The sequence below is a fragment of the Trichechus manatus genome, unplaced genomic scaffold, assembly GCF_000243295.1.
Source record: "Trichechus manatus latirostris isolate Lorelei unplaced genomic scaffold, TriManLat1.0 scaffold00100, whole genome shotgun sequence".
Taxonomy (NCBI): Eukaryota; Metazoa; Chordata; class Mammalia; order Sirenia; family Trichechidae; genus Trichechus; species Trichechus manatus.
This window is the reverse complement of record NW_004444036.1, coordinates 979,735-1,002,273: the sequence shown is the minus strand read 5'-3', so window position 1 is coordinate 1,002,273 and position 22,539 is coordinate 979,735. Positions and strand designations below refer to the sequence as shown.

The window sequence follows — 22,539 nt, the reverse complement described above, 5'->3', positions numbered from 1 at the left end:
TATCCCCATTTTATGATAGGAAGCTGAGGAGAAGTTAAGAGGAGTGACTTTCACAGAGCGACACAGCCCAGAACTGGCAGCCTTCTTACTCCAGATCGCTTCTGTCTGAGGCCCAGCTGCCAGTACTCAGCCCTCAGGGTGCTCCTCTGAAGAACTTAGAAGTATTCAGTGGATCCCACACCACCCCCAGACCCACATTCCAGGCTGTCCGATGCTTCCTTTCCTAACCTCATTATCACACAGCATCGGTCTGCAAGTGTGCTAAGAAAGGCGGCTTTCATGGTCCTGCTCATGAACTGGGGAGTAAATAATAAGCCTGCAGGACTGATGGAGACAAGAACAGAATCTCATCTAGAAACCCACTAGAAGCATCCAATGTACCCCTGTGACCTTTTTTATTTTTCAAAAGACAGTCTTTCATTAGAACCATGACTGCTCACAGAGGTCAGGAAGGGCCTTCTATCTTTTGGCCTCTCCCCCACACTTCCTACCCCAACCCCAGGAAGAGGAGGAAATTCCTGGGGAACACCCTAATGTTGGATACTGAATAAGGACTTTGTATTAGTTTTCTATTGCTTCCATAACAACTTACCATAAAGTTAGTGGCTTCAAACAACATCAGTGTATTATCTCACAGTTCTGAAGGTCAGAAGTCTGTAAAACGTGGCTCAGCTGAGTCTTCAGAGTTTCACAAAAACAAAATCAAGGTGTCAGCAGGGCTGCATTTCTTTCTAGAGGCTCTGGGGAAGAATCTGCTTCCATGCTCATTCAAATTGTTGGCAGAATTCAGTTCCTTGTGACTGTAGGGCTGAAGTCCCCACTTCCTTGCCAGCAGTCAGCTACAGCCTCTCTCAGCTCCTCAAGCTCTGTGAAAATCACTCCCCCCAACAAACTTTTTTGAGATTAACTCTTCTCTATTTTTGGCTTCTGCTGAGATGCTGAGGGACAATGCTCTTAAGATTTCTAGAGTTTCCCTGGTTTGATTGAGGGGATCTGTGAGTCATACCTTTAACCTCTTCAAAGTCCATCTTAAAGTTCTTCCAATGCCTTGAATCTCTCTGACTTCCTTTTCTGCTTTTAAGGGCTCATGTAATTACATTGGGAGCATCAGACAGCCTGGAATGTGGGTCTAGGGGTGGTGTGGGAGTCACTGAATACTCCAGGATAATCTCCCTATTTTAAGGTCAGCTGATTAGTAACCTTAATAACATCTGCAAAGCTCCTTTTTCCATGTAACACAACCACAGGAGTAACACCAGAGGGCGGAGATCATGGGGACCAAAATTCTGCTTACCAGTCTGTTCTCTGGTGGCCCCACGATTCAAGTCCACCACACACACAAAATATATTCGCCTCATCCCAAGGTCCCCAAAGGTCTCATTCCATTACAGCATCAACTCAAAGTCCAAAATTCTCATCCAAATCTCATTAGGGCAAAAGTCCCAAATTCATCATCTAAATCAAGTGCAGATGAGGCTACGAACGATCTCTTAAGTACAACTCCTGGGGCATAATTCCTCTCCATCTATGGAGGTGTGAAACTACAGAAGCAAGTTATCTGCTCCCAACATACAATGGTGGGACAGGCATAGGATAAGTTATAGACATTACGGTTCAAAAGAGGGAGAATTGGAAGGTAAAAAGGAGTCGCTGATCCAAAGCAGGTTTTAAATCCAGTCAGACAAACTCCATTTGGTTTCAAGGCCTGGGAATAATCCTCTGTTGGCTCTCCATTTTACCTTGTAGGCTCTCAGCTCTTGGCTCTATTCTCCAGGCTCTTGGTTCCACCATCTGAGTTATTCTTCCTTTTTTATGAAAGTTGGCACATGTTTGCAGCTGAGTATTTTTATCAGCCTGCTTCCTGCCAGTAGGACTTTGGGGGTCTAACAGCCTTTTAACGTTTTGTATTCTCTCTGTCCCTTTCAGTCCAAGATAGTGATGTTTCTACTAGTACAAAATTCTCAAGAACTTTGTGAATTTCTCATGTATGTCAGTGATTCTTGAGGGGATCTGTGATTCATGCCCTTAACCTCTTCAAAAAACCTTTTGTGTGAGTAAATACTCTTAACTTTTGCCATATGGATAGGCTAAGCTTCCCAAATCATCCAGTCCTGGTTCCTTTTTGTTTAACAGTTCTTCCCTTAATTTATCTCTCTCCTCTCACATTTTACTATATACAGCAAGAAATCAGTCTGTACCTTCAACACTGGCTTAGAGATCTCCTCAGCTAAATATCCAAGTTCATAATTCACAAGTTCTGCTTTCCACATAACTGCAGGACACAATTCTGCTCAGCTTCCTGGCACTAGATAACAAAGATCTCCCTTACTCCAGTTTTCAGTAACATGTTCCTCACTTCCTTATGAGTCCTCACCAGCAGCATCTTCCAAGTCTTGATTTCTGCTAAGTGAGTTCACAGTGATCTAGGCTTTCTCTAAGGCAATTTAGGATTTCTCTGTAGTTCTCCTTTCTTTGTCCTGAGCTCTCACCAACAGTCTTTAATATTCATATTTCTACTAACGATCTGTAATGGGTTGAACTGTGTCCCCCAGAGAAATATGTCCTAACCCCTGGTACCTGTGACTGTAACCCTATTCGGAAATAAGTTATTTGCAGATGTAATTAGCTAAGTTAACCTGAGTTCATACTGGAGTGGGGTAGGCCCAATATGACAGGTATCCTTGTAAAAAGAGAAGAAACACAAAGAGACACACACAGGGAAGACAGCCATGTGAAGATGGAGTCAGAGATTGCAGTTATGCTACCACAAGCCAAGGAAAACCTGGGCCTACCAGAAGCTACAAGAGACAAAAAAGGATCTTCCCTTAGAGCCTTCAGAGAGAGCATGGCCTGCCAACACCCTGAATTTGGACTTCTAGCTTCGAAGACTGTGCGAGAATAAGTTCCAGTTGTTTTAAGTCACCCAGCTTGTGGTAATTTGTTACAACAACCCTAGTCAGTCTGTTCAAGGCAATCTAGGCTTGTTTGTATCATGCCACCATGTCTTGGGTAAGTTACTTCACCTCTCACAGTTAAAGGTTTCCTCATCTGCGTAATAACTCTAGTTTCAAATTTTAGAAGAGAGAATACACCACAAAATCATCTTAATCATCTTCTGAAGGGCTTTTGGATCTCAGCCAATACCAGGCTCCACAAGAACAATATCATCAAACCATCCAGTGGTCACACTTTGCCCAGCTCAAGGGAGCCAGGGATCAGGGGAATTTGGCCAAGTTTTTTGTGTGCCTTGAAATAAGGGTGGGCTGGTAGTCTCTGAGATAGTCTGATAGTGGCCCCTGTGTCCTATATTTCCCAGTGCTCAGCATAGTGCCAAAGCCTGGCGGACAACCAGCCAACAGTCCATTTTTAATTTAACAAATGGCTTACTAGGCACTGTTCTAAATACATTATATATATATATAAACATACAGGCACTATTATCAGTAACTTATAGATGAGCATCTGAGACATAGAGAAGTAGGTAACGTGCCCAAGATCGCATAGCTAGTGGGAATGGAGCCAGGATTTGAATCCAGGCAGTCTGATTCCAGATCCCATGTGTTTAACCACTAGGCTGTCCTGCTGTAGTGCCGTCCTGCAGATCGCCTCCTCTTATTCATCCTAACAGTGGGGTTAGAAGAGATGATAAGAGGAAATTCTCCTCCCACCTCCACCCCATTGCTTCCAACCGGACCATCTGAGAATTAAGGAAGAGGAGCGCTTGGGAGAAGAGAGGAAGAGGAGACTAAAACCAGAGTAAGAGGAGGTAGAAAATAAGGAAGCTGGACATTAATAAGCTCAAAGTGTTCAAAGTTTAAACCCTGTTTCTCCATGTCTTCTGCCTCACTGCAACTTGAAATTGACTTCTCAGGTCACTTGACTATCATCTAGGGGATGCTGAGAAATTCTCGGGTCAGAAAACAGAGTCTCCACGGAGCCCTACACATACACACACACACACACACACACACAAACTCATTGCCGTAGAGTCAATTCCAACTCACAGTGACCCTAAAGGACAAAGTAGAACTGCCTCATAGGGTTTCCAAGGCCGTAATCTTTATGCAAGCAGATTGCCACATCTTCCTCTCACGGAGCAGCTGGTGAGTTTGAACCACCCTTTCAGTTAGCAGCTGAGCGCTTAACCACTGGGCCACAGAGCCCAGTGGGGCTGAACTCACCATTGCGGTCAATAAAAATAAAAACCTTGATTGAATCATATTTTTAAATATTTTCTTTAATTATTGTGTCTATCAGATGGGAAAAAGTGCTATTTAAACCCTAGATTTACTGTAACCAACCATTCTAAGGGAAAATTCCTAGCATTAGGAAATAGATCTCTACACTGTTTCTTCCCCTCACAAAGGCTGGGCAAGGAAAGAAGGAGAAAATGTGGAAACGTTAAAGCCTCTATCATTCTTCTGCGCCGCCAAAGGTAAGGTTGCAAACTGGCAATGCGTGGGCTAGAGCTGGCTTGCAGACGTGTTTTGTTTGGCATGCATAATGTTAACCTGCACAAGTGTCCCCCCACCCCAGTGTTTTAAACTGGAAATAGCTGCCAACGTTTAAAGGGGGGGGGGCAAGAATCTTTTGACAGATGTATTGTGAATATCTTCTCTTGCTCTGCAGCTTGCCTTTTACACTCTCTTAGTGGCGAATTTTGATAAACAGAAGTTCTTAATTTTAATGAATTCCAATTTATCAATCTTCTATGGTTAGTGCTTTGCAAGTCCTGTTTAAAAAAGCTCTTTACAAAATTTATGAAGATATTATCCTATGCTTTCTTCTAGAAGCTTTATTGTTTTACTTTTCACATTTAGATCTATGATCCACATTGAATTGGATGTGTGGATGGTGTGAGGTAGGGATGGATCCAGGTTCATTTTCTTCATGTGGATATCCAATTGCTCCAGCACCATTTGTTGAAAAGACCATCTTTCCCACCACTGAATTACACTGGCACCTTTGTTGTAAATAAAGAGATCGTATGTGTGGATGTATTTCTGGGCTCTCTGTTACATTGATCTATTTGTCAATCATTTGCAACAATACCACAGTGCCTTAATTACTGTAGTTTTATAGTAAGTCCTGAAATCTGGTAGCGTAAGTCCTCCAACTTTGTTCTTCTTCAAGATTATCGTAACCATTAGGCCGAACACTTAAAAATTGGTGCAAATACGTATGCATGTTATGCTTTAATAAAAATGGAATTGTGAGGGGGTGGGAGAGATGAGTTATTGAGCATCTCTCAAGGAATCAGAAATCTAGCAACACAGAAGCCTGCATGGCAATAACCTACAGCTGCCTTTAAAGACAGGCCATGCAAGCTCCAACTTGTCACAGTCCCCCCCATTCTCTGTTGTTCCCCACCACTGAGGCAGATGGGCTGCTGCTGGTTCTCATCTTATTCCTGACTAGTTTCACTGATTTACATTACTGTGTGGACCCTGGTGGTATGTGAATTAATGAACTAATTTAGTAAAGCCTGTTGATGTAACATTGACCATGTGAAGGGGTATCATTGGTTGTGGTGAGAAAGTTCAGTTGCTCTGGATAACTGAGGGAAATGTGGGAAAGCCTGAGGGGCTCCTCTAGAACAGGGTTTCCCACCCTTGGTACTATGGGCATTTGGGGTTGGATAATTCTTCATTGTGGAGGACTTTCCTGTACATTGTGGGATGTTTAGCAGCATCCCTGGTCCCCACCCACTCGATGCTCCCCAGTTGTGATGATCAAAAATGTCTTCAGCCTTTGCCAGATGTCCCCTGGGGGTAGGGACAGAATGGCACCAGTTGAGAACCACTCGCCTAGACCTGTAGTAGAAACAAGAAGGGAAGAAGAGATCTGCCACAGGTGTACTGGGACTGGGTTGGAAACGCTGGCAGGACCCCCCAAAGTTCCCACCTCCACCTTCCCTCAGAAGGTGACCCATAGCTCTATAAAAAGGGAACGGAGGTAGACTTTTAGAGAGAGAGGTGGGCTGTGCAGCACAGAGCTGTAAACAGTGCAGCTGCTTCACAAACTCCAAGGGGCACCTTGCACATAGATGCAATGTGAGCAGCATCCCCTGGAGGTGTGCAATGTGGTGGCCCTGGGTATAAACTATTTCAAAGCCCACATCTCCCTCAATCTTCTATAAATTCTGCCCTTTTCCCATTCCATCCCATTCTCCATACCCATAGAGATGTTTTAGGGGGAAACAGCCAAACCATCTATTGAACTAACTCCTGGGATGCATGTCAGAGCCAGAAGTGACTAGGATACAAAACATCAGCCCCTTCACCATTGGCTCTCAGATCCCCAGAAAGATTGGGATGCAGCCTTCCACCACACATGGGTTGAGATTCAAGTCCATTTCATTTGAATTTCAAAGGGCCTGCATCACAATTCTCTATTTCTGTATTTAATTTGCTTTCCTTTCCTTTATCCCATTCCCCAAGCATTATTTTTCCTCCCCTTGGCTTTCCTTTTGCCTTGTAGTTTTGACGAAGTCTAATACAGGGGTGGAGGCATGTGCTCTGTTCTGCAGAGGTCTACCAAGAATGGGAGAGGGCCACCCCAGCTACAGGAATAAAGGGGTACATGCCCTGTAGAAAAAATGTCAAAACAGTAACAATGCTCCTCCACCCAAAATATTTGTTAACTGGTCTATGTTCTAAACACTGTGACTACTGTTGAGATATATATATATATAGTGTTATTGCACTGGGCAAAACTTCTGCAAAAGACCTCTTTAAAGTATTAAAAAGCAAGGATGTCACCTTGAAGACTAAGGTGCACCTGACCCAAGCCATGGTATGTTCAATCGCCTCATATCCATCAAAAGCTGGACAATGAACAGGAAGACTGAAGAATTGATGCCTTTGAATTATGGTGTTGGTGAGGAATATTAAATATACCATGGACTGCCTGAAGAATAAACAAGTCTGTCTTGGAAGAAGTACAGCCAGAATGCTCCTTAGAAGGGAGGATGGTGAGACTTTGTCTCATGTACTTTGAACATGTTATCAGGAGGGATCAGTCCCTAAAGAAGGACACCATGCTTGGTAAAGTAGAGGATCAGTGAAAAAGAGGAAGTCCTTCAACAAGATGGATTGACACAGTGGCTGCAACAATGGGCTCAAACATAGCACCATTGTGAGGATGACACAGACCGGGCAGCGTACATAGGGTCGCTATGAGTCGGAATCAGCTGAAGGCACCTAACAACATGCTTCAAATCAGCACATCTTTATTACCTGTCCTCTAACAAGCGCAGTATTATATATGGAAGTTAATTTGGAGAATTCCTAGTTAGACACACATATGGACTCAGCTACATGTTTATTTTGAAAGCAACTTCACTACAGTTCAGAATTATTCTAGATTACTTCAGGTGAGGTTCAAGCCTCCAATCCCTGTGGCACTACATATTCCTGTGTTCCCACAGTAGATTTGAAATAAGCAATGGTAGCACGAAGACAAACAAAACTCAGTTACTTCCACTGTCATTCCATATGATCACTTGGAGCTTTTATTTGTGCTTAAAATTGAAAACAGTCCAACAGTGTGAACTGTGAGATGTAATATTTTTGAAGTGCATACCAGAGTCTATGGGGCAGTTTTACTCTGTCACCTGGGGTCATTATGAGTTGAAAATCAACTCAATGGCATCCCATAACATCCACCAGATTCCAAGAGCAATGGCCAGGACAGGTTTGTGGTAGACCGGAGTGGTGAAGAACACTTGCTTTGGAATTACACAGTCCTGTCTTGGGCTCCACAACTCACTAAGCTCTGAGACTTGAGGCCAGTTGCTTAATTGCTCTAAGCTTCAGTTCCCTAATCACTAAAATGGACATGATTAAAGCACCTACATCTCAGTGGGGTGTGTGGCACATAGTACTTACATGAGAAAGTCCATCTGCTACCATCGCTGTTACTACTATTACCAAGACCAGCTCCGAGCATACGACCTGTGCGGTCATTCACACAGGGCCCAGCGCTCCAAAGGGCCCCGCGCTTGGTTTCATGCTCTGCTGCTGCCATCTTGAAATTCTTAATACTTTTTGAACAAGGGGTTCCTCATTTTCATTTTGCACTAGGCCCTGCAAATTCTGTAGCTGGTCCTGATTATTACCAGCACTGAGAGGGGGAAACCCTGTTAACTCCTGTAAACTCAATGGAGTTTGCAGTTTGAAGGGTAGCGTCACTTCTCTTCTTCAAGCCAACTCTTCCAGATCCCTCCCCGTTACTCCCACTCTGGCTAAGGACATCAAGGGGGGAAAACTTTTGAACAAAAAGAACACTGACTACACGAAGCCATTAAACCTGGCCCTGGATTAAGCCAAGTTTTTAATCCAGTGGATCTTTAAAATGCACTGAGTTAACCACGTTACCTGTGACTGCCGAGTGTTTGCTGTGTGCAGATATTTAAGGGCCTAGCTCAGTTCACCAAAGGTTAAAATAACCAAATCTCAGACTCTGATTTGATTAGAAAGACCCCCAGCTCCTTTTCCCACACCTGCATTAAATGCACATGAGACCCAATGCAAACCACAATATATTGACACCAAGACTTCACAAAAGCCACACTTGGTTATCATACTTTTATTTTTAACATAGCACCCCAGTTTCACATCATGTACATTTTCCAAAGCTGAAGATCCTTAACCAGCTATGTTCTTCACAGACTTCACGACGAGTGTGAAAAAGAGGCAGTAAGGTTAGCTTGAGTCTACAAGTCAAACTCCAAATATAGGATACCCCCAGGGATTTATTTATGTGGAAGATCAATGTACATAATGTCCCCAATGCATAGCAAATGAATGACACTCTGGCTGAGTAAAATATTAACACAATTTGTTAGCACAATATCATGAAAAGACAGAAGGCATCAAATATATACTTTGCTGTTACACAATTTACTGTTCAATGTACCTGTAGTGAAAAAATATACATTTTTACTCTCAAGATGAAAATAGACCGTCAGCTCAGCCTCTCTCTTTCCCAATAGCTACAAAGACTAAAATGGCTCTTCTTGCCTCTGGCTCATTTAAATGTAGTATTTGTGCTGAAGACAAAAAGAACGGCAGTGTTAAAGAAAAGGGGATACCTGGTCCCCAAGATAGGTGCAGCTGAAGCTCTCACACAAGTTGCCTTAAAACAAAACAAAAACAACACAACTCAGCTGATACTCTCCATACAATGGGGGTTATTGCATCAACTGTTCCATTCCCAGGGCAGAGTTCCTTGAAAAAGCTCTATGGTCTAGTCCTGTTGTCCAACAGCGCGCTTTAGGACATAACCGGTACCTGAAGGTTTCCTTATTGTAGTCCCCAAATTCCAGTTCAGTTCAAGTCTCCTTAAAGTCTGACGGTCTTCAGTGTCATAAACATGCTTTCCCCAGTCTCCCAGAGTCTTGAGATTAGCTTACAGCAAGGCAGGAGAATTCACAAAGCATGAAACATAAACATGCCCCAATTGTTGAGAGCAGAGCAAGGCTTTCGTAACTAGAACAATGGCAACCTTGCACTGCTCTTTAGCAAAGGTATCTTTAGCATCAGGTGTGTTAGTCAAGGCCTAAAAGCAACTGGATACCTGGGATGTTTTACGCATACAAACAAACTGGCTGCTTCAGGGCAAGCTTAGGATTTGCTGGTAAGGCAGCCACTGAGAGCCTGTATCTTTGGGGAGCCAGGCAGCTCTAGAGTCTGCTTACATTGCTTTTAAAGCCTGGCCCGCCATGTCAGCTGCCCTTGGAGTTGTTCTTGGGCAGTTCATGGAACTAGATGCACTTCTTACTATATACAGGCAAAACAGGGTGGCTCCCAGAGTGATACCCTCCGTTGCCATTACTTACTGATCTGGCGGTGTTGGGGGGGCAGTATCCCTCAGTCTGTGCCGAAGGAGCCGTTAGATACGCCAGCCCAGGACTCCAAAATCCCCAAGCCCCACTTCTTCCTAGGAACTCGAACTACACTGAGTCATGCTGCAAACTCCCTAACAAAATACTCAAAACTAAATGGTAAAGTCATCTGAGCCTCTGAAATCAGCTTTAAAAGAGCACACTTGAAACGTAGTAAACCAGCTGGAAAGAGAAACCAGAGTTACTAGCATTCTACTTAACCAGAGAAAAAAGACCTTCCGACTGCTATTTCAGTTTCACATTCATGAATGTTCAAACCAGCACCAACTGAGGCCTACTTGTCAATAATATAGGAGGATCTGACTGCTAATATATTCTTTTTTTTCCATTGTTTAAATCACATTCCCTTGGCGATATTTAGTTGGGAGGTGTGATTCTAGTTTGTGTTGAACAAAATGTTTTTAGCTCTAAGGTGTCATACTGCACTTGAGATCCTTCCAACTACTGCTTAGAAGAAGACATTTGCAAACGCTGTCTTAATTGCGAGACACCTCCGTTCCAGATTTTAATGTATTGATCTTCTATTATTACCATGGCTGGGAGATCATTTATGAAATAGACAAACATCATTTAGAAATAGACTACAGAATCAAATCACATCTGAAGAGAAGAATGCTTTATGATAGTTAAGACACTGGTAGGAAATCAAAGGAAAATACATGTTTTTGATTACTGACCCTAAAAAAAAGAACTGAAATTGAACATTTGTGACCCAAATAACCAAAGATATATTGAGGAACACTATAACTTACTACCTACCATATTGAGTTCATTTCAATCACAGTAGTCTATTTTAAAAACAAACTCCCATAAGGAATACAGGAATGGAATCCATTCAAAGCAACAGCTGTCAAAAGTTCTGCCAAGAAACTCAGAGTAACTTATTGCATCATGAAAGGTGAGGTGTTCCGAAGAACAAATAGTTCAATCATACTCTTTCTCTTGAGATTTTATTTTTTGTTTCAATCCGAGAGATATTTCTAGACCTAAAACTCATTAAAACATGTTTTCACATTTTAAGACTGATTCATTAAGTCAATAAAATTCAACATGGTAAATAGAAGGAACCCTTCTATTTTCAGTATTGCTAGAGGCTAAAGGACGGAACTCAGAATCCATAACATCAGGCTGGTATTGCAACTCCGCCACTAGCTACTTCTTTCTATGGATTCTCAGGCCAGGTGGTTTTTTAGGGCCTTGGTTTCCCCACATGCAAACCACAGGAGATGGGTACAGGTCCCTCTCAGCTCTAACATCCTATTCTCCAGTGACAGTAAGATGGACACAGCTTTGAGCTAAGCTGCCTCATCTCCCAAACAGGCCCAAAGCACTTCTCTAAGGTACCTACAAAGCAGCTAAGATCCTTCCAACTAAGGCAAATGTCTGCCTTGATTACAACACACACATCCATTCCAGATATTTACCTTGTGGTTTTACTTCATGCCTGCTGGAGAGGGAAGTGGCAAAGGCAATATGCCACATACAAGAGACACCGAGAAAGCCAATAAACCCACTATAACTCCTACTGTGCTTCCATCCATGAGGCTGTAGGACCTCCCTATGGGAAAGACCACTTAATGACAAGGTAATTAAACCCTCAAGGATGCGGAAAACATTGACCTTCTGTCTACAGAATTCTGCCCAGCAGATAAGTCTAATTTTGGTGTCATTTTATAAAAGAGGTATAATGGTGATTTTAATAACCAGCCTTCCTAAAAATCAAATTAAAGGCTCACAGAAACATTATCACTGAGTTATAATCCTAAATTACCAAGTATATACTAAGAAAACAGAGAAATAGAGGAAGAGCACTAGTTAGGTAATAATAGTAACATATGTGTATATATACATTAATTAACTGCTTTTTAAAAATCTACTTCTAAGCAACTAACAAACTGTGGTCACGATTAAGTCCAGCCAAGAAGGCTGGGTGTAGGTATTACTGGTGTGTGCTTTAATGCAATGTCTACCTTAAAAATATTGGTGAGACCATGAAACTCAGGGGGCTTTGATTGTCTAATACAAGCTTTTTGTTTGTTTTTCTTGAATGAGAACCAAGCCAACTAAACAAAACCTTCTAATTTGGCTCACTGGCTTGAGGGAGGAAAAAGCATGTCAATATTTATAAATGCAGACTATAGACTAACATTCCTTAGTTTATATGTCTGGTTAATGGCTATGAAGTGCTATCCCAAGTGCATACGTATGTATTGGGAGATGATGAGATAAAGTGCATATGCTAGTCTTTCCAAACAAGCTGTAAAATGTCTGCCACAAGAACACTGTTTAGAAAATGTGTTACAGCCCCCAGATCTCAGAACACGGGAAAAAAGGTCACCTAAAAACTCGGCACTGACCTACTCATAATCTGAGGAAGGGTTTAAACTCACTCCCAACCCTTTCCACGGAGACAAAAGGGGCAGCTAAAGGGGAAGAAAAAAGAGAAACAGATCAGGTTTTGTGATTTTCAGAATCAAATCAGTTCCAAATCCTTAAGTATGCACAGAATAGAATCAACAATCTGTTTTTTCCCTTTGGAAAAACGTCACTGTCTGTTTGCACCCTTCTCTTCTGCCATTAAACTATTAATAAAGCTTGCCAATGGAATATGCAAGCATTAAATAAATGCCTGCTTTTTCTAAAAGCTTTCAGCTCTACTGAAATTGAAGACTTATAATCCCACATATTGTGAACTTATCCAAAACTACTTCAAAAAAGACCCTAGGCATACCGTATCTCCCTAGCCTAAGAACAGGCAACTTAGCACAATGTACCAGAGACAGCATTTCCTGCATTAGTCTAAGTGATGTTCAGACTGGTAGGCCCTGATCCTTGGGAGGGTCAGTTAACTCCTACTTTCAACTTGGGTACTGGGTTCTCCAATATGAGCTTACTGTTTTACATCACCTACACTGGAGTTACATGGATTCCTCTGAATTGGCTCTAACCCAATCACTTCCCAAGGGTATACTTCACAGAGAACAAAACAGTCAAATACCCAGTGTGAGGACTGGCTTTCTTTCATTATTTCTGCATACCCAATATATTCACAATCCAGGTTAAAATAACAAAGATGAAAGTAACTACCAGAGGTTGTTGGATTGTTAGTGACAACCATTTCCCCTTCTTCCCCTGTTTGGACACCTCAGTCCAAACAACAAATGTTTATCAATCCAAACAGTCTCATCAACCTTTCATATTTGATGGGTAGTTTCCAAACTCATGCATATACAGATATGCTGTCCTTATACAGGATGAAAGTCGAGATCTGGCAACTATTTATTTAATTTGATAGGGCGAGGCAGTTAAAGCAGATTGCTCTTGCCCAAAAATTTACATGAGAGGACTGAGTTATCTGGGTCAACAGCCTAGCTTGGCCAAGTTAAACGAATCATTGCCAAAACCTCTGCTTTACAGAGGTGTAAAGATCCAATGAGTCTTTGATATTCAATATAAAATAATAGTCATGTATTATTTATAGGTAGATATTATATCAAAATGGCACTAGAGAAGCAATTTTTGGCATATAGTGGTGGAGGGCACAGCGCCAGTCTAAATCTGATGCTTGTGTTTTATTTTTTGTGTTTGTTTTCATTACCATCATGCCAAAGACTATCCAGTTGGAATCCCAATTATTCAGGAAACCAACCTACTGTATACGATATACATACAAAAATAAAACAAGCATCCTGAAGGTACTAGGCTATAAGATTTTGTACAAATCATAATTCTTTAAATAAATAATGCTCTAAGTTATTTTTTATTTGCTAGAAGATTGATTTTTGGTAAGGAGCAGCATCTAACACCTTGAGGGAGTACTTAAGAATGGGAGATAAATTCTACTGATAATTACAATTTCAAGTGTGACAATCAATTTTTTCCACCACAGTAAAATGTACAGATGAAGTGCACGAGAAAAGGTGATACGGATTCTAATCCAGTGCTCACAGCTTTGGACACTGACATTTATGACAAGGAGTTGGCCTCAAACATTCGAAGGGAAGATCTTGGCAGGAAAGGTCGCTTGAACCTTGGGAGGTCAGTCACAACACGGTGACCGGACGAAGTTGTTCCAGTTGGTTTTCCAATGCAATCCGTTCTTGATGAACCTCCTGAGTTGTACAAAACAGAGAGACGAAAAACAAAAGAGCAAAGGGGTCATTTTCTGGGTTCATCCCTACTTCATCAGATACTCAGAAGAAACTCACAATGGGACCCACAAACACATTATATGCTGCATGACTCAAGGACAGGTAGACTGGACAGCAGCAGATCGACAGCTGGTGACCAGACACAGGGGCCTCATAATTTGTCATCTCTCAACTTCTTTCTGAAGATGAGAGACGAAACGAAACTGACATCCCCACCCGCCTTCGTCTCACCTGCAGTTTTAACGGGACCAGTGGCTGGTAGAGAATGGCGTTAAAAACTACAAGACTAACCGGGAGGGAGCAGAAAAGCCAAAGCGGACTCCCGTTACTGAGAGGTGAGCCACTGGGACGAAATTTCTAGTTGCAATCCCTCACTTCTAACTCAATCAGGTCTCAGGGGTGAAAAGTGCACAGTGCACCAAAGTCTTATCCTTCTACCAAAATCTTGTCCAGTCTCCTGCACAAAATATGACTTGAGGTGTGACTTCTGGGTGACAGGCAATCTGCTACTTGGGAATTCATATTTACAGCCCTAAAACAGATTAATGGGAGGGAAGAGCGGGGAACGACACCTTAAGTTGAATCGGTCAAGGTAAGAAATAATTCTATTTACAGGCTCAATTCTGAGATGCCCCAGAAAACACAGCATGTTAATAGTCAGCACAAAACTCTACAAGCGTTTATTCACCCCCTCCCTCTCTACCCATTCAGTAGTCTTTGAGCATCTATCTACTATGGGCTAGACATTGCTCTAAGTGTGATGGTATCAGCCAAGAACGAGCGAGATAAGACCAATGCCCTCATAGGGCTTATACTCAAATGGCTACAGAAAGACAGTAGGTGAAAGAACAAGATCATTTCAGAAGGAAACAAGTAAGATGATGTACTACAGAGTAACAGAGGGGGAATATGGGAGAAAGGTGGAGAGGGCAGTCTGGGAAGGCTTCCTGGAGGTGATGCTATTTGAGCAGACTTGGGTGGAGTGAGCCATGTGAAGATATGGGAGGAAGTTCTTCAGGCAGATGAAACAGCAACTGCAAAGACCCTGAGGAGGGAACGAGCTTAGCATGTTTGATAAAGAAGGTGAGTATGACAAGGCAGGAAGAGCAAGGAGACACTGGCAGGAGATGATGTCAGAGGTTTAGGCAGGAGCCAGGCCATTTGGGCTTTGTGGGCAAGTAAGGAGCACGGGCTTCATTCTCCGTTATCTCCCGGCACTTGGCAGTTACCCGTTCTTGGTCCTCTGGGCAGAAACTGCACCCTTTTCAAGTTGTGTTGCATCTGGGGCCAAGTGGCAGAGGACTGATACAGAGGGAGAAAGCTCTGCAGCATGACCCTGTCTTTGGTGCTCAGGCATCACCAAAAAGTAGGCTCCCTTCTTCCAAGTTTGGGCTCCTGCAGGCTCCATTCCTGGCAGCTGCCGCTCCAGCCCCAGCGTCCTCGGCCTCTGCCAGCCTGCCCAGAGGCCGGGGCACGGGGGATGGAGAAAAAGGAGGATCAAAACCCCAGGGGGACTTCCCCACTTTCTCTGGGTTTTAAGAGTGCCCTTGTACACTTCTCAGGCCAGAGCTAGAGGGTTTATCCTGGATCTCCTTCTATCCATCCCACAGTGCTCACTTCTGGGCTTCAGGCCATGTTGAGTTCAGGCCAAACTAGCATGGGGAAAAAAATGTTATTTTGGTGGTGCTTCGAATTCTGGGGTTCTTCACAGATGCACCTGTTCATATCTATTTTTCAGAGTTTTCAGATAGGTGTCCATGCATTCTAAGTTTTATAGTTAAGCTGGTGGCAGATAAGGGGCTACGTGTTTTTATTCCATCTTACCTGAATCAGAACTCCATTTTTTACTTTTCAATAGCAATACTGAAAGCTAGACAGTGATGTCCTAAAAATTTTTAAGGAAAATTAGTTCCAACCTAGAATTCTTCACTCAGTCACACTATCAACTAAGTGTGAGGGTAGAACAAAGTTATTTTCAGACATACAAGGTTTCAAAAAAATTTACCTTTTAAGCACCCTTTTTCTTAGTAATTTACTCCACCAAAAAGAGGAATCACACCAAGAAAGAAGACATAAAATACAAAAAAAGGAGAAAGGAAAAGGAAATTCCTTGGATGGTGGTGAAGAAAGACCACAGGATGGCACCTGTACCCCAGGTGTATGACGCAACAAGCACAGACTGGATCAGGTCAGAAGACTCTCAGAGAAGCTTCTTAACGAAGAGGAAAATGATAGAGTAACTGATTTACCTGAACATCCTGAGAAGAGATGCACAAAACTGACATAGCCTGGGGGTTGGACTGGTTATAAGCAAAAAGAAAACTAAGTAAACGAGAAAACAAGACAATTATTAACTCCAGGGAAAGCAAAATGTCTTGCAAGAAAATAAAGGTAATCATGTTATACCATATGGCTCAGCTGGATATTACTCAGTAGCAACATAGGCACATCATTTCGAGGGGAGGAGATAAATACCAAAAGAATCAGCTATAGAAGTTGAAAGTAAATTGCCTCTGGGGAGTGAAAAATGAGCGTGTGTGGGGTGAAAGATTGTAGAGCTGTCTGTGTGTAGAACAACCTTATGGAGCTGTTGAAACTTAAACTATGTACATGTGTAATTTGGATAAAAACAAAAATAAGTAAGTTAAAAAACCTATTCAGTATTGTACTGGAGGTCCTAGTCTTTGAAATAAAGAAAGAAAAATGAATAAAAGTCATAAAGATTGGAAAGGACACTCTACATAGATGATATGACTATAAGAAATCCTAAGGAATCTACAAAACTACTAAAAATAATAAATGATTTTAGCAAGGTCACAGGATATGAATTTCATATACAAACCAACTATATTTTTATATATTTGCAGCAAACAATTAGAAAATGAAATAAAAAGAGCCATTTCATTTATAATAGTGTTACAAAATACTTGGGAGTAAAGTTAGCAAAAGATGTGTAAGACTTGTATGCTGTAAACTCAGAACTGCTAAGAGAAATTCTAGAAGAGATAAACTCTATTCATCGACTGGAGGACTCAGTATTGTTTACATGCCAATTCTCCCCAAATTGGTCTACAGAAGTCAATGCAAATCCTATCATAAACCTAAAAGGCTCTTTTGTAGAAAGTGACATACCAATCCTAAAATTCATATGGAAACACAAAGGGCCTAGAACATCTAAAGGAATCTTGAAAAAGAACAAGGTTGAAAAATTTACACTACTCGATTTCAAAACTTACTATAAGCAATAGTAATCAAAACTGTGTGGTACAGGCATAAGGACCAACAAACAGATTAATGGAACAGAATAAGAATGCAGAAATAAATCTACATTTATAGGTCATTAGATTTTTGACAAAGGCATTAAAGTAATCCAAGGAAGAAAGGAAAGTCTTTTCAACAAAACGTACTGGAATAACTAGGTAGCATTATGAGGAAAAAATTAACCTTGACCCTAATCTCACACCATACATAAAAATCAATTCAAGATGGATCACAGACCTAAAAATAAAAGTTAAAACAATAAAGCTTTTAGAAGAAAACATAGGAGAATATCTTCATGACTGGGAGGCAGGCAAAGTTTCCTTAGATAGGAGGAAAATAACAATCATAAAAGAAAAAAATGATAAATTAGGCTTCATCAAAATTAAAGACTTCTGCTCATGAAAAGATACAGTTAAGAAAATGAATTAGGCAGAACAAAGACTGGAAGGAAACATTCACAAAACATGCATCTGACCAAATACTGGCATCCAAGAGATGTAAAGACCATCTACCTACAACTCAACACCAAAAAAAAAAAAAAAAAAAAGACTAAACACTCAATTCAAAAAATGACCAAAAAATTTTGAAAAGTCACTTCATAAAAGTAGATATATGAAAGGTCAACAAGCACATATAAAAGCACTCAAAATAAAAACTACATCACCACAAGTCTGCCTAAAAATAAAAGGAATAACAACACCAAAAGAAAAACAAGGCTCTTGGCAAGATGTGGAACAACTGGAACTCTCAGACATTAGTGGAGGGAGTGCAAAATGCTACAAAACTTTCAAAAAAGTTCTGGTAGTTTCTAACAAAACTAATCACATACATTGACCATAAAACCAAAAAAAAAAAAAAAAAAAAAAAAAACAAACAAACTCTTTGCTGTCGAGTTGATTCCGACTCATAGCGACCCTATAGGACAGAGTAGAACAGCCCCAGAGGGTTTCCAAGGAGCACCTGGTGGATTCGAACTGCCGACCTTTTGGTCAGCAGCCTGAACTCTCAACCACTGCACCACCAGGGCTCCACACTTACCATATTACCTACTAATTCTAATACTAGGTATTTGCCCAAGAGAAATGAGAACATATTTCAACACAAGGGCTTGTTCAAGAATGCAGCTTTATTCTTAATAGCCAAAAACTAGAAACAGCCCAGGCGTCCCTCAGTAGAACTGATCACCAAATTGTGACATGCTCACTCCATGGAATACTACCGAGCAACAAAAAGGAATGAACTAGTGATACATGCAACAATATCAATGAATCTCAAAACCAGACTAAACAAAAGAAGCTTTTCACCAAAGGACATACTGTAGGATGCCATTTACACAAAATTATAGAACAGGCAAAACTATGGTATAAGAAATTCAAAATAATGGTTGCCTCTGGGTGCATTTGGTGGGAATTGACTGGGAAGGAATATGAGGGAACTCCCTGGGGTGATGATAATGTTCTATATCTTGATAGGGGTTTGGGTTCCATAAATACATGCATTTATTAAAAACTCAGCAAATGTACACTTAAGGTTTGTGAATTCACTGTATGTAAATTTTACATCATAAGAAAAACCTGTAAAAAATATTGGATTTGTACATGTAAAAAATGCTGAATTGGCAAATGTTATCTTATACATATATTTACCACAATAATAACAAAAAATAAATAAAATAAATTTAAAAATATTGACTGGCAGTTAATGATATGTAAGCTGAAATATTTAGGAGAAAGTGTACAGATGTCTACAATTTACTTTAAAATATGTCAAAAATAAGATGAACTGATGGATAGAGGGATAGATAAATGGAGAGATGTGATAAAACATGTACAGTAAAATGTTAATGGTAGAAGTGGAATGGTAGATACATGAATATTCACTGAATGATTCTTTCAACTTTCCTGTATGTCTGAAAATTTTAATAAAATATGGGGACAAAGAGGGGAATCTAAAAGAGAAGTCAGGCAAGGAAGAGCCAACAGAGAATGCTAAAGAAACACTAGTGAAGTAGAAGGGAAACCAGAAAAGCGTGGTGTCGCAAAGGTAGTAAGAAAAGTGATTTGAGAGGAGGGAATAGTCAATTGTGTAGAATTCTTCCAAAAATTCTGGTAATATTAAAACCAGGGCTTCGAACCAGTTCATTCATGGCTGGTGAAGTGAAACTGGAACAGCTCTGAATTTTTAAAATTTGGGTGATCTGGAACCATAACCAAAACAGGAAAAATTACAGGTCAAACCCTGGAATGAGAGACTTGGAAGAGGTATAGTGAGCCCTTTCAGGAGGCTGATGCGTGAGACTGGATCATTGTCAGGAATGAGGAGCAAGACACACATTCAAAGTGGCATGATTGGTCGCCATCTTTCAGCGGGGCACCGCTGTTTCCAACTCTGAGCAAAATCCAACAGGCAAGAGATTTGGTTGCTATGCAACACATATGCTGTCCTTGTTTTCTAGTGGGAGATTAAGTTTCTAGCAGGGCTTTGATCTGTAAGTTTTCCTGTTCTGGTTATGGTTCTGGTTCACCCAAATTTGGGTCTGTTTGGGTGTCACTTCCTCAGCCATGACTGAACCAGGAAGAACTGGTTCAAAGCCCTGATTAAAACAGACTATTGCCCATTGGATCTGGCCATAAGGGCCACAATGGAGTAGAGGGGAGAGAAAACCATTGGTGAGGAAGTAAAGACAGTGAATGAAAACAACTCTGAAGAAGCTCTGCTGGGAAGAGGATCAGAGAAAGGAAGCCATCATTGGAGAGGGATGTGGGCTCAAGGATAAGGCATGACATGGAAGCTTGTTTATGTGTGGCTGGGAAGGATCCAGAAGAGACTTGGGGGAGATTAATGATGAAGAGAAAGAGGTGATAAGGACAGGGCTGATGTCCCTGAGAAGGTGAGATGGAACTGTTCCCAAGGTTCCTTGGGAGGGGTTGGCCTTTGACAGCACCAGGACCACCCCTTTCCACTATCGTAAGTATAGCACCATTCAGAGAGGATCTAAACAATTATGGGTTTGCCCAGAAGCTCTGGACAACAAAGAATGCTTCCAACAGCCTTTGTAATAGTCTCTGTCCTTTGAACTTACATACACTATGTAGCCTGTGAACTTTCGCACAATGTGCAGCCTGCTACTAGGTCTTCCTCTGCTCATACAAGAACCAACCCATGAAACTTAAGCATAGTAACTCATGCCTTCCAAAAGGGTCTGAGAACAGAGGCAGTCCTTCCCACCGGGAATGGAGCCAGATCCTCAGCCAATGGGCAAAACAAAACAAAAAAGCCGGGTGCAAAGCCTGCTCTTGCAGATTTGGAAAGCATTCCTTACCTTGAGTTGCTGCTGGAGTTCACTGTTCAACCTGGCCAGCACGGCATTTGCCTCTTTATTTTTGCGGATTGCAGTCTGAATAGCCTTCTTCTGTTTGGAAGACTGTCTACAGAAAAGTACAAACATTTCGGTGAAAAAGGACTTAGCAGTCTGGACCCTTGAGGGTCAGAACTCTCTGATTCATGAGAGGTGCTAAACTAACAAGGAGCTAACAAAACAAAAACCTGCTGCCATCAAGTCGATTCCAACTCATAGTGACCCTATAGGACAGAGCAGAACTGCCCCATAGGGTTTCCAAGGAGCAACTGGTAGATTTGAACTGCCGACCTTTTGGTTAGCAGCCAAATGCTTAACCACTGTGCCACCAGGACTCCTAAAAACAGCTAACATCACCAACCAAAAAAACCAAACCCCCTGCCGTCAAGTCGATTCTGCCTCATAGCAACCCTACAGATCAGAGCAGAATTGCCCCCATAGGGTTTCCAAGGCTATAATCTTTACAGAAGCAGCTGTTTAAACCTCGGACCTTTCAGTTAGCTGCCAAGCGCTTAACCACTGCACCACCAGGGCTCCCACTAACGTCACAGGGATCTAAAAATAAAATCATATATTCCCAGACAGGCAGGCAGGCAGATACACACCAAATGAAACAAATTTGTCGGGATGAATTATTTATACCTGAAGTCATTCCCATTTCATAACCTGAAGAAAAGCTGTGAATTGAGCCTTTTCAAACACTCTGCATTCCATTTACTCTAAGACATTCTAATAGATATTTCTTCCTGACAAATCCTACTAGCTGGAATGCCCTTTTTGTGTAAACATCAATGGCATTTAAAAATCTGAGGGTGGCCCTGCAGGCAATTATAAAGGAAAAGAATAGAAGAACAATCTCTTTAGCAAAAAATCCTACATTAACTTAGTCAGCCTTCATAATGCTCTCTGTTTTATTATTAGGCATGAATGCCTCTGTGCATGTGTGCATGTGTGTGCACACATGTGTGTACCAGCATGCATCTGTAACACTTGAGAAAAACACATAATGTTTTAATACCATTCCTTCCAAATTCAGTCAATAGTAAATTCACAGAACAGGTGTAACTAGGGTAACCACAGGTTCCACTTGGCCTGTTATAGTCTCTGTTTACACTGTTTGTCCTGCCCTAATTATTATTAGCACTCCCTTCTCTCTCCAAATGTCCACACGTGGGATGATAAATCAGTGTGGCCACCACAGGTATAACCTACAGTTTTTTATCCCATGACGAAAAATACTGAAATCCTATAGCTTAACGAGCCTCCTTCTGTGTAACTGAGAGACTTTAATCCCATCATAGGGACATTAAGGTAAGACTACAGCCATAAACTCCCTCTGTGTGTGCAAGTGGAAGTATGAACATTTTTACATATACACACATACACAGACTGAAAAGGAAGTTTCTGGCTTGCTCTTGGTTCTACTTACTTTTGGACTGTTGGATGGGGTTTCATGGTTGCAGCAGAAGCTGGTCCACCTACAGTGGGAGGAAGCTCCTGATTTTCTGGAGCTTGATTTTCAGGTCTGAATTTCCTACGGATAGGCTTTGATGGGGGCTGGGAATATGGTATGTCCTGTGGATTAAAAACAAAACAAAAAGAAAAAAATCAAATGACCCCCCCCCAACCATGCCAATTCCCCGGTGATCCTCCCCCAATGCCCAAAGCCAGGCAGATGCTCTAGTCAAACTCCAAAAACAAAAACCAAACCCGTTGCCGTCGGGTCAATTCCAACTCATAGTGACCCTACAGGACAGAGTAGAACTGCCCCATAGGGTTTCCAAGGAGCGGCTGGTGGATTCAAACTGCAGACCTTTTGGTTAGCAGCCGAGGTCTTAACCACTGTGCCACCAGGGCTCCGA

General features: G+C 41.6%; 1 protein-coding gene across 1 annotated transcript in view; it reads right to left on the bottom strand.

The window, feature by feature from the left end:
- Positions 1-8,202: 8,202 nt before the first annotated feature.
- The window catches only part of REPS2 (RALBP1 associated Eps domain containing 2), a 193,917-nt gene continuing 179,580 nt past the window's right edge, over positions 8,203-22,539 (bottom strand). Inside the window, exons 16-18 of the mRNA XM_023737251.1 lie at positions 22,107-22,252; positions 20,642-20,747; positions 8,203-14,019 (exon numbers count right to left, since the gene is read on the bottom strand). Coding sequence (XP_023593019.1) covers positions 13,951-14,019; positions 20,642-20,747; positions 22,107-22,252 — 321 coding nt within the window. The 3' untranslated portion in view covers positions 8,203-13,950. The remainder of the gene's footprint in view (positions 14,020-20,641; positions 20,748-22,106; positions 22,253-22,539) is intronic.